Raw genomic sequence first — 12,844 nt, forward strand, 5'->3', positions numbered from 1 at the left:
ATGGAAGGAGTATCAGACCACTGCAAATCTACCAAGACCTGGCCGTCCCTCTAAACTTTCAGCTCATACAAGGAGAAGACTGATCAGAGATGCATCCAAGAGGCCCATGATCACTCTGGATGAACTGCAGAGATCTACAGCTGAGGTGGGAGACTCTGTCCATAGGACAACAATCAGTCGTATATTGCACAAATCTGGCCTTTATGGAAGAGTGGCAAGAAGAAAGCCATTTCTTAAAGATATCCATAAAAAGTGTCGTTTAAAGTTTGCCACAAGCCACCTGGGAGACACACCAAACATGTGGAAGAAGGTGCTCTGGTCAGATGAAACCAAAATTGAACTTTTTGGCAACAATGCAAAACGTTATGTTTGGCGTAAAAGCAACACAGCTCATCACCATCCCCACTGTCAAACATGGTGGTGGCAGCATCATGGTTTGGGCCTGCTTTTCTTCAGCAGGGACAGGGAAGATGGTTAAAATTTATGGGAAGATGGATGGAGCCAAATACAGGACCATTCTGGAAGAAAACCTGATGGAGTCTGCAAAAGACCTGAGACTGGGACGGAGATTTGTCTTCCAACAAGACAATGATCCAAAACATAAAGCAAAATCTACAATGGAATGGTTCAATAATAAACATATCCAGGTGTTAGAATGGCCAAGTCAAAGTCCAGACCTGAATCCAATCGAGAATCTGTGGAAAGAACTGAAAACTGCTGTTCACAAATGCTCTCCATCCAACCTCACTGAGCTCGAGCTGTTTTGCAAGGAGGAATGGGAAAAATGTCAGTCTCTCGATGTGCAAAACTGATAGAGACATACCCTAAGCGACTTACAGCTGTAATCGCAGCAAAAGGTGGCGCTACAAAGTATTAACTTAAGGGGGCTGAATAATTTTGCACGCCCAATTTTTCAGTTTTTGATTTGTTAAAAAAGTTTGAAATATCCAATAAATGTCGTTCCACTTCATGATTGTGTCCCACTTGTTGTTGATTCTTCACAAAAAAATACAGTTTTATATCTTTATGTTTGAAGCCTGAAATGTGGCAAAAGGTCGCAAAGTTCAAGGGGGCCGAATACTTTCGCAAGGCACTGTAGAAACAGGGCTACGTTCCAGAACACATAGAAACAGGGCTACGTTCCAGAACACATAGAAACAGGGCTACGTTCCAGAACACATAGAAACAGGGCTACGTTCCAGAACACATAGAAACAGGGCTACGTTCCACAACACATAGAAACAGGGCTACGTTCCAGAACACATAGAAACAGGGCTATATTCCAGAACACATAGAAACAGGGCTACGTTCCAGAACACATAGAAACAGGGCTATGTTCCAGAACACATAGAAACAGGGCTACGTTCCAGAACACATAGAAACAGGGCTACATTCCAGAACACAAAGAAACAGGGCTACGTTCCAGAACACATAGAAACAGGGCTACGTTCCAGAACACATAGAAACAGGGCTACGTTCCAGAACACATAGAAACAGGGCTACGTTCCAGAACACATAGAAACAGGGCTACATTCCAGAACACAAAGAAACAGGGCTACGTTCCAGAACACATAGAAATAGGGCTACGTTCCAGAACACATAGAAACAGGGCTACGTTCCAGAACACATAGAAACAGGGCTACGTTCCATAACACATAGAAACAGGGCTACGTTCCAGAACACATAGAAACAGGGCTACGTTCCAGAACACATAGAAACAGGGCTACGTTCCAGAACACATAGAAACAGGGCTATGTTCCAGAACACATAGAAACAGGGCTATGTTCCAGAACACATAGAAACAGGGCTACGTTCCAGAGCACATAGAAACAGGGCTACGTTCCAGAACACATAGAAACAGGGCTACGTTCCAGAACACAAAGAAACAGGGCTACGTTCCAGAACACAACAAAACAGAACACAAGGTTGACAACAACAAAAAAATACAGAACCTTACAAGCACTAAATATAAATTCAGTACACTAGCACTAAATATGATTTAATATTTACATACTAATTTTGAATGAATTACACTACCACAAAACCATACAGGGCAGTAACATGGATCAGAGATACTTCCCCCTCTTTCTCCCTCCTGTTACTAGTGTGGTCTTAGTGACGTGCTGAAGGCAAGGGTAGCAGAGTTGGGGTTAAGTAGAATTGAAGGCAGGTCAATTCAGGAAGTAAACTGAAAATCCAATTCAATAATATTTTTTGTTGTTATATATTTTCAATGAATTCTAAATAATCTGAAAGTAGAAGCTGTTTACACATTTTTTTACATTCAAATCACTTCCTGAATTGATTGCCTTCAATTTCTTATTGACCCCAAACATGCAAAGCAGTGATGTCTCAGAGCGAGGGGGAGGTGCTGGCTCTACCGGCCCCAGAGAACAGGGAGGAGGAGACGGTGGAGTCGGACAAGATTTTGGATGGTCTGGGCCAGGAGGAGAGCCCAGACTCAACCCCAGCAGAGCAGCCTGACAGTGGGGACGAGTGGGACACAGACTTGGAGGCTGATGGTAGTACTGGAGCTGTGTGTGTGGGGGGGTGGGGGATGTGGTGTGTGTGTGTGTGTGTGTGTGTGTGTGTGTGTGTGTGTGTGTGTGTGTGTGTGTGTGTGTGTGTGTGCGTGTGCGTGTGCGTGTGCGTGTGCGTGTGCGTGTGCGCGTGTGTGTGTGTGTGCGTGTGCGCGCGTGTGTGTGAGAGAGAGAGAGAGAGAGAAAGAGGGTGGGAGGGAGGGAGATGTGTGAGTGTGTTTGTGTGAGTGAGTGTATGTGCATTTCACCAAACACTAGAGTACATACATTTTTACATTTTCAAAACACCACAGTACATCAAATGTGACTTTTTAATAGCTTTTCAGGGATTCTCCATGTCTGCCTTTGGTCCAGTAACCATCTCCTCTCCTCTCTTCTCTTCTCCTCCTCTCCTCTCCTTTCCTCTCCTCCCCCTCCTTTTCTCCTCCTTTCCTCTCCTCTCCTTTCCTCTCTTCTCATCTTCCTCTCCTCATCTCCTTTCCTTTCCTCTCCTTTCCTGTCCCTCCTCTCCCTCCTCTCCTTTCCTCCCTTCTCCCTCCTCTCCAACTTTTCCTCTCCTCTCCTCTCCTCTCCCCCTCTTCCTCTTTCCTCTCCTTTCCTCTCCTCCTCCTCTCCCTCTCTCCTATCCTTTCCTCCTCTCCTCTCCTCTCCTCTCCCCCCTCTTCCCCTTTCCTCTACTTTCCTCTCCTCCTCCTCTCCCTCTCGCCTCTCCTTTCCTCTCTTTTCCTCTCCTCTCCTCTCCTTTCCTCACCTTTCCTGTCCCTCCTCTCCCTCTTCTCCTTTCCTCCCTTCTCCCTCCTCTCCAACTTCTCCTCTCCTCTCCTCTCCCCCCTCTTCCCCTTTCCTCTCCTTTCCTCTCCTCCTCTCCCTCTCTCCTCTCCTTTCCTCCTCTCCTCTCCTCTCCTCTCCCCCCTCTTCCCCTTTCCTCTACTTTCCTCTCCTCCTCCTCTCCCTCGCGCCTCTCCTTTCCCCTCCCTCCCTCCCTTCTCCTCTCCTTTCTTCCCTACCCCTCCATTTCCTCTTGTTTCCTCTCCTCTCATCCTCCAGAGCTGGATAGGAGAGACAGGCTGGTCTCCCCTACAGAGCTCTACCTGGTGGCATGTCGTCTGACGGCTGTGATCCCCTGCTCCTACGTCCTCCGTCAGCTAGCCTCCACCACCCTGGACCTCAACGAGCAGAGCACCCTGGACCTCAACCATCATGGCCTGGGACCACTGGGGGCTAAAGCCCTGGCCATCACCCTCTTGGTGAGTAGAATGAACCCTCCACCATGGGGTTGGGATAAAGACAGGGGGAAACTGTCGTTTAATTTTGATACTTTCAAGCCTAGGCCTCAAAAATACTTGACATATACCGACTATCTATCTGTATAGCAGGCTGACACCATAGAGTTATAATGTTAGTGCTACAGAGATCTCTTGTTATGCTCATCGAGGGGTGTTGGTCTGTTGACTGTAGGGAGATACAGTAGATAACTTGGTTGTATCTGTATGTGTTGCCATATAGAGCGACGTGCAGATCAGTAACCTGGAGCTGAAGGACAACTACCTTCTGGCTGAGGGGACTGGCTACCTCATGGAGATGTTCAAGGACAACTTTACTATTCAGAGTCTAGTACGTATAGAATAGTATTATATAATAGCATTATAGAATAGAATTATAGAATAGCATTAAAGGAATAGCATTATAGTATTATAGAATAGTATTATAGAACAGTATTATAGAACAGTATTATATTATTATAGAATGGTATTATAGTATTATATAATATTATTATAGTATTATAGAATAGTATTAAATAATATTATTATAGAATAGTATTATAGTATTATAGAATAGTATTATAGTATTATAGAATAGTATTATATTATTAAATAATAGTATTATAGAATAGTATTATAGTATTATAGAATAGTATTATATTATTAAATAATAGTATTATAGAATAGTATTGCATGGATATCTTTATGGGTAAGCCTTCCCAGAAGAGTGGAGGCTGTTATAGCAGCAAAGGGGGGACCAACTCCATTTTAATGCCCATGATTTTGGAATGAGATGTTCGACGAGCAGATGTCCACATGCCTTTGGTCATGCAGTGTATGTCTCTGGTTTCTACCAGTGTTATATCATTTCTTCCACCAGAGGGTGACATAGCCTAGGTTACCAATGCCAGAGCCATAACATCAAAGCAAGGTTACTTTAGTTTTGTGATTTCCTATTCGTTTTTATTTCCATTCGTTTTTAGATTTTTATTAGGAATTCAGTTTAGTTTCAGTTCGTTTTCAGACTTGATTTACTCGTTTTAATTCAGTTTCAGTTCTATAAAAACATATCTATTTCGTTTTATTTTATTTAGCTTCAGTTCTAGATTATGGATAGGAGGCTAGGAGCAATGCATATGTTGTAGACCTATAGCAGGGGTATTTCAGTACTATTTATTAATGTGTTGTAGACCTATAGCAGGGGTACTCCAGTACTATTTATTAATGTGTTGTAGACCTATAGCAGGGGTACTGCAGTACTATTTATTAATGTGTTGTAGACCTATAGCAGGGGTACTCCAGTACTATTTATTAATGTGTTGTAGACCTATAGCAGGGGTACTGCAGTACTATTTATTAATGTGTTGTAGACCTATAGCAGGGGTATTCCAGTACTATTTATTAATGTGTTGTAGACCTATAGCAGGGGTACTGCAGTACTATTTATTAATGTGTTGTAGACCTATATGTGTTGAGGATCAGTGTTGAGGATCAGCGGGGTGGAGATGTTGTTTCCTACCTTCACCACCTGGAGGCGGCCCGTCAGAAAGTCCAGGACCCAGTTGCACAGGGTGGGGTCGAGACCCAGGGTCTCGAGCTTCATGACGAGTTTGGAGTTACTATGGTGTTAGTCTCTCAAAGCACTTCATGATGACAGAAGTCATTGCAATGGGACGGCAGTCATTTAGTTCAGTTACCTAAGCTTTCTTGGGAACAGGAACAATGGTGGCCCTCTTGAAGCATGTGGGAACAACAGACTGGGACAGGGATTGATTGAATGTGTCCATAAACACACCAGCCAACTGGTCTGAGCATGTTCTGAGGACGTGGCTAGGGATGCCATCTGGCCAGCAGCCTTGCGAGGGTTAACACGTTTAAATGTTTTACTTACGTTTGCCACGGAGAAGGAGAGCCCACAGGCTTTGGTTGCGGGCCATGTCAATGGCACCGTATTGTCCTCAAGCAAAGAAGTTGTTTAATTTGTCTGGGAGCAAGATGTAAATGTCCGCAACGAGGCTGGTTTTCTGTTTGTAATCCGTGATTGACTGTAGACCCTGCCACATACGTCTCGTGTCTGATCCATTGAATTGCGACTCTACTTTGTCTCTATACTGATGCTTTGCTTGTTTGATTGCCTTGCAGAGGGAATAGCTGCACTGTTTGCATTCGGTCATGTTTCCGGTCACCTTGCCATGATTAAAAGCGATGGTTCGCACTTTCAGTTTTACACGAATGATGCCATCAATCCACGGTTTCTGGTTAGGGAAGGATTTAATAGTCACAGTGGGTACGACATCTCCGATGCATTGCTAATAAACTCGCTCACCGAGTCAGCGAATACATCAATGTTGTTGTCTGAGGCTATCCGGAACATATCCCAGTCCACGTGATCGAAGCTATCTTGAAGCATGGAATCCGATTGGTCAGAACAGCGTTGTATTGACCTGAGCATGGGCGTTTCCTGTTTTGGTTTCTGTGTATAGGCTGGGAGCAACAAAATTGAGTTTTGGTCAGATTTTCCGAAGGCAGGGCGGGGGAGGGCTTTGTTTGCATCGCAGAAGTTCTAGTAGCAATGATCCAGAATGCTACCAGCTCGTGTCATGCATTCGATATGCATATGTATGTTTTGATTACACCATGAGTTGTTAATCATAAGGCATACACCCCACCCTTCTTCTTACCAGAGAGATATTTGTTTCTGTCGGTGCGATGCGTGTTGAAAGCGGGAGGCTGTACCGTAATGTAATGTGTCTTTTTCCAGAACCTCTCCAACAACCACCTCCAGTCAGCAGGATCTAAACGCATCTGTAAAATGCTGTTAGACAATGTCTCCGTCAAATCAATCAACCTATCAGGTGCTGTATAGTTGTATCTATGGCCTACTGTATACACACACGTTGAATCGTTGTCTACATATGTATGTAAACATTAAAGCTTTCCTCAACCAGGAAATGGGTTCGTCGACGCTGATGCCAAAAGGTTGGCTGACGCTCTGGCAGTAAGTTATCTTTTTCTATCTGTCATGAATCACCAGGAGGGCGTTTCAAAAAACACATACAAAGAGCTACTGTAGAAATCTGGTAACTTTCCACAAATTCCCTGTTTTGGGGGGATGGGGGGGGGGGGGGTTAGCAGATTTGTGCAACCCTATGACTCTTCCCCCTCCAACAGAACAACTACAGGCTGAAAGACCTGGACCTGAGTCACAACCAGTTCTGTGACACGGGAGGAGAACACCTGGGACAGATGCTAGGTAAGACGGTGGATGTGGCTGGATCGCATTAGTGGAAACCAAGACTGTTCTCAGGGCAGGTTTACGAGCAGAAGTGACTTTTCGTAGCAGGTTAGGATAACTTAAGTAGCAGGTTAATAAGAGAATTTACGTAGCAGGTTAGGATAACTTAAGTAGCAGGTTAATAAGATAATTTACGTAGCAGGTTAGGATAACTTAAGTAGCAGGTTAATAAGAGAATTTACGTAGCAGGTTAGGATAACTTAAGCAGCAGGTTAATAAGATAATTTACGTAGCAGGTTAGGATAACTTAAGCAGCAGGTTAATAAGAGAATTTACGTAGCAGGTTAGGATAACTTAAGCAGCAGGTTAATAAGAGAATTTACGTAGCAGGTTAGGATAACTTAGATTAAGGTTTGGAAAAGGGCTAGGGTTCGCTAAAATGCTACAATTGTCAACGACGCGCCGCCAACATATCTAGACACAACCTGCCCTGAGAACAGTCTTTGTTTCCACTATGCTGCGTCAATGTGTCTCTGTCAAATGGCACCCTATTCACTCTTTAGTGCACTACATTTGACCAGGGCCCATAGGGAATAGGGTGCCATTTGACCAGGACCCATAGGGAATAGGGTGCCATTTGACCAGGGCCCATAGGGAATAGGGTGCCATTTGACCAGGACCCATAGGGAATAGGGTGCCATTTGACCAGGGCCCATAGGGAATAGGGTGCCATTTGGGATGCATTGGGAGTGTTACTCCCATTACAGGTCCCCAGGGACACCTGTGAGTGCATGTTTCCTCTCCATACTTCTGATCAACAGCACTCAGTCTGATAATTGATGAATATGACATCTCGTCACTTTTGCCTGAATCAATTGTAAATTCCCTTTTTTTCCCCAACTGATTTGTTGATTGGCCCGTTTTTCTTTCCTCTCAGCCAATAACGAGGGCCTGGAGATGCTGGACCTGAGCTGGAACCATTTGAGGATGAGTGGAGCCGTGACACTGTGTGCTGGACTAAAGGTAGTCTTAGTATTATCTGGCTAAAAGTCATAGAAACGCTGACCTCCGCTGTCCACTCCTCTTCTGTGCCACAATCTCCTCCCCTATCCACCCTCCTCTCCCATCCTCCTCCCCTCATCTCCCCTCCTCCTCTCTAAATCCCCTCCCCTATCCACCCTACGATCCTCCTCCCCTCCTCTCCCATCCTCCTCTCTAAATCTTCTCCCTTCCCCTATCCACCCTCCTCTCCCATCCTCCTCCCCTCCTCTCCCATCCTCCTCTCTAAATCTCCTCCCTTCCCCTATCCACCCTCCTCTCCCATCCTCCTCCCCTCCTCTCCCATCCTCCTCTCTAAATCTCCTCCCTTCCCCTATCCACCCTCCTCTCCCATCCTCCTCCCCTCCTCTCCCATCCTCCTCTCTAAATCTCCCACCTTCCCCTATCCACCCTCCTCTCCCATCCTCCTCCCCTCCTTTCCCATCCTCCTCTCTAAATCTCCTCCCCTATCCACCCTCCTCTCTCCTCCTCTCTAAATCTCCTCCCCTCCCCTATCCACCCTCCTCTCCCATCCTCCCATCCAGTTATATCATGTAGCAGGTGATATCAGGTAACAGGTAATATCAGCTAGCAGGTAATATGATGTAACAGGTGATAGATATCAGGTAACAGATAATATCATAACCCTAAACCTTTGATCTGGATGAGTAAACGGGTATATGTATCTGGTCTCTGACACCCAAAGTCAATAAACTACTTTTAGTTATCAATAAAATGTGGAAAGTTAGTATTTTGTTGTTGTTGTGAAATACCCCTTTCATGGAGGTTTTCGTATTGATATAGAACAAGACAAACAGCAATGCTTCTCCTAAGGGCCTTAACCAGGCTCTAAGGCACCTCTACCTGTCTGTACCACAGTTATAGCCATTCTTCTGAAAAAAAAGGGTGAAAAATAAGTAATTTAAATGAGGACCAGAACCTATGATATAAATAATCAAGGACTTGCGACTATAAAGTTATATCTGCAAAATGTACTGTATAATTTTGACACAATTAGTATTTTTCATGTCCCAGATCTCAGAACTGTTTTGGTGTTGTCTTCCTCTTTCATGAACCAATAAGTATGTCACCTTACATACAATGACTTTTGATTGACAACCCAGCATTGTGTGATTGGATTGCAGATAGTACAGTATAGCACCAAGTTAAAAGGTGTTTGAGCAGATAGTACAGTATAGCACCAAGTTAAAAGGTGCTTGAGCAGATAGTACAGTATAACACCAAGTTGAAAGGTGTTTGAGCAGATAGTACAGTATAGCACCAAGTTAAAAGGTGTTTGAGCAGATAGTACAGTACAACACCAAGTTAAAAGGTGTTTGAGCAGATAGTACAGTATAGCACCAAGTTAAAAGGTGTTTGAGCAGATAGTGCAGTATAGCACCAAGTTAAAAGGTGTTTGAGCAGATAGTACAGTATAACACCAAGTTAAAAGGTGTTTGAGCAGATAGTACAGTATAGCACCAAGTTAAAAGGTGTTTTTATCTGAAATATCTCACATTGTAAAGGACAACCTAAAGAGCAACTCTAAGTGAATAATAAAACATTTTTTGGGACCAAAATGTCAGATAAAACATTATATTCCAACAAGAAATGACTAGACATCCCTCCCTTCCCCTCCGCCAGGTGAATGTAACCCTGAAGCAGTTGGACCTGTCCTGGAACGGGTTTGGCAGTGCCGGGGCGCAGGCTCTGGGGGAGGCCCTACGTCACAACAACACACTGGTGCACCTGGACCTCAGCAACAACCGGGTGTCAGACGAGGGCACCGCTCTGCTCTGTAACGGCCTGGCCGCTAACGACAGCCTCAGGATCCTACGGGTGGGTTTAGTTTAGTTTATTAGGATACCCATTAGTTGTTGCACATGCAGCAGCTACTCTTCCTGGTGTGGGTGCTTATGAATGCGTTACGTATGTGTTATGTATGGGGTTATAAATGTGTTATGAAGTCTCAGACGAGGGCACCACACTGCTCTGTAACGGCCTGGCAGCCAACGACAGCCTCAGGGTCCTCAGGGAAGGTGCCTGCTTCATAACCCATTCATAACACATTCATAACCCATTCATAACACATTCATACAGCATTCATAACACATTCATAACCCATTCATAACACATTCATACAGCATCCATAACACATTCATAACACATTCATAACCCATTCATAACACATTCATACAGCATTCATAACACATTCATACAGCATTCATAACACATTCATACAGCATTCATAACACATTCATAACACATTCATACAGCATTCATAACATATTCATAACACATTCATAACACATTAATACAGCATTCATAAGCAGTACATAAGCATGCCATAAATGACATACTCCCCCGTACATCCAATGTTCAGACAAGTGTAGACTCAAATTCAATGTAGTTTGATGTGCTTCCGTTGTACAGCTGGCCCATAACCCTTTAACCCAGCTGGGAGCTCTGACTCTACTCAACAGCGTCAGAAACAACCCCAAGTCAGCCCTGGAAGAGATTAACATCTCCGTGAGATACTTCAAACCACAACCATCTACTGTTTATCAGATTTTGTTTGAGTTTTGTACGTGATTTACGCATGTGCGTCCCTGTGTGTGTGTGTGTGTGTGTGTGTGTGTGTGTCCGTCCGTACCTGTGTGTGTGTGTGTGTGTGTGTGTGTGTGTGTGTGTGTGTCCGTCCGTACCTGTGTGTGTGTGTGTGTGTGTGTGTGTGTGTGTCCGTCCGTGCCTGTGTGTGTGTGTGTGTGTGTGTGTGTGTGTGTGTGTGTGTGTGTGTGTGTGTGTGTGTGTGTGTGTGTGTGTGTGTGTGTGTGTGTGTGTGTGTGTGTGTGTGTGTGTGTGTGTGTGTGTGTGTATCCGTCTGTCCGTACCTGTGTGTGTGTCCGTCCGTCCGTACCTGTGTGTGTGTCTGTCCGTACCTGTGTGTGTGTCTGTCCGTACCTGTGTGTGTAGACGGTGCTGGTCAACGAGGCATTTGTGGAGCTGCTGGAGGCAGTGCGTCAGGACCATTCAGGTCTGAAGGTTCAGTACCAGGGGGTTACGGGCTCTATCACCAGGACCAAAAAACCCTGCATCGCACTCAACATCATACAGGTCAGTGTCAATTTAGTGATGAGCGAGACTTGGGAATATCGTAAAACAAGAGACACTGTTAATTAGACTGAGAACACTGTTAGGTAGCCCGAAAACTTTATTTTTCCCAAATTAACTTCATTTGTGGTGTTATTCAAGCAAACCCATTGAAACCACACATTACATTCAACTACAAAAGCATAACTACATTTGGATTATTGATTTTTTAAAATGATTATACTGTATCTAGAACAAAATAGCTATATTTATCTTTGTGAATAACAAATGGCTTTAATGTATTTCCTGTAGGACTTCCTTACAGAGCGAAAGGAGGGCCTGGTAGAACTGTTCCAGAGTTTGGATAAAGAGGGAACCATGTCTGTGACCAACAAGGAGTTCAGGAAGGCTGTGCAGGTCTGACGCCACGAGCAGCCCACTGACAGAGTGACTAGTCACTGTTTCACAGTCTCCCAAGTGATTGAACAAGACAAGATCAATCAATCAACCAATCAACAAGATCAATCAACCAACCAATCAGTCAATCAATCAACAAATCAATTAATGTATATAATTTTGAATATGATGGTATAGATAACAATTTTGTTTGTGTATTGCAGCAAGCTAACATACCCCTGGATCAACAACAGCTGGAGTGGCTGATCCAGAACTTTGACAAGGACTGTACAGGCAGGATAAACTACAGGTGGGTCAGGCAGGATAAACTACAGGTGTGTCAGGCAGGATAAACTACAGGTGTGTCAGGCAGGATAAAGTACAGGTCTGTCAGGCAGGATAAACTACAGGTGTGTCAGGCAGGATAAACTACAGGTGTGTCAGGCAGGATAAACTACAGGTGTGTCAGGCAGGATAAACTACAGGTCTGTCAGGCAGGATAAACTACAGGTGTGTCAGGCAGGATAAACTACAGGTGTGTCAGGCAGGATAAACTACAGGTGTGTCAGGCAGGATAAACTACAGGTGTGTCAGGCAGGATAAACTACAGGTGTGTCAGGCAGGATAAACTACAGGTGGGTCAGGCAGGATAAACTACAGGTGTGTCAGGCAGGATAAACTACAGGTGTGTCAGGCAGGATAAACTGCAGGTGGGTCAGGCAGGGTAAACTACAGGTGTGTCAGGCAGGATAAACTACAGGTGTGTCAGGCAGGATAAACTACAGGTGGGTCAGGCAGGATAAATTACAGGTGGGTCAGGCAGGATAAACTACAGGTGTGTCAGGCAGGATAAACTACAGGTGTGTCAGGCAGGATAAACTACAGGTGTGTCAGGCAGGATAAACTACAGGTGTGTCAGGCAGGATAAACTACAGGTGTGTCAGGCAGGATAAACTACAGGTGTGTCAGGCAGGATAAACTACAGGTGTGTCAGGCAGGATAAACTACAGGTGTGTCAGGCAGGATAAACTACAGGTGTGTCAGGCAGGATAAACTACAGGTGTGTCAGGCAGGATAAACTACAGGTGGGTCAGGCAGGATAAACTACAGGTGGGTCAGGCAGGATAAACTACAGGTGTGTCAGGCAAGATAAACTACAGGTGTGTCAGGCAGGATAAACTACAGGTGTGTCAGGCAGGATAAACTACAGGTGGGTCAGGCAGGATAAACTACAGGTGTGTCAGGCAGGATAAACTACAGGTGTGTCAGGCAGGATAAACTAC

The 12,844-nt window shown here is 44.6% G+C and overlaps 1 protein-coding gene across 1 annotated transcript; it reads left to right on the plus strand.

The window, feature by feature from the left end:
- Positions 1-2,347: 2,347 nt before the first annotated feature.
- Positions 2,348-11,926, plus strand: LOC118964399 (uncharacterized). The gene is made up of 12 exons (XM_090230793.1): positions 2,348-2,522; positions 3,588-3,787; positions 4,047-4,154; positions 6,564-6,657; positions 6,751-6,800; positions 6,974-7,055; positions 7,975-8,060; positions 9,720-9,914; positions 10,509-10,658; positions 11,049-11,189; positions 11,478-11,582; positions 11,786-11,926. Exons 1-12 carry the CDS (start codon positions 2,348-2,350, stop codon positions 11,912-11,914), a joined length of 1,515 nt encoding a protein of 504 aa, XP_090086919.1. The 3' UTR covers positions 11,915-11,926.
- Positions 11,927-12,844: the final 918 nt, after the last annotated feature.

This window comes from Oncorhynchus mykiss, chromosome 4, assembly GCF_057628025.1.
Source record: "Oncorhynchus mykiss isolate SJ-2025 chromosome 4, ASM5762802v1, whole genome shotgun sequence".
Classification (NCBI taxonomy): Eukaryota; Metazoa; Chordata; class Actinopteri; order Salmoniformes; family Salmonidae; genus Oncorhynchus; species Oncorhynchus mykiss.

Excerpts from the sequence above, each read along its gene's own strand:
- LOC118964399 (XM_090230793.1), top strand. The coding sequence starts at position 2,348 with ATGTCTCAGAGCGAGGGGGAGGTGCTGGCTCTACCGGCCCCAGAGAAC. Across the intron at positions 3,788-4,046 it reads CCCTGGCCATCACCCTCTTG|AGCGACGTGCAGATCAGTAA; the intron begins GTGAGTAGAATG and ends GTTGCCATATAG. Across the intron at positions 11,190-11,477 it reads TCGCACTCAACATCATACAG|GACTTCCTTACAGAGCGAAA; the intron begins GTCAGTGTCAAT and ends TATTTCCTGTAG.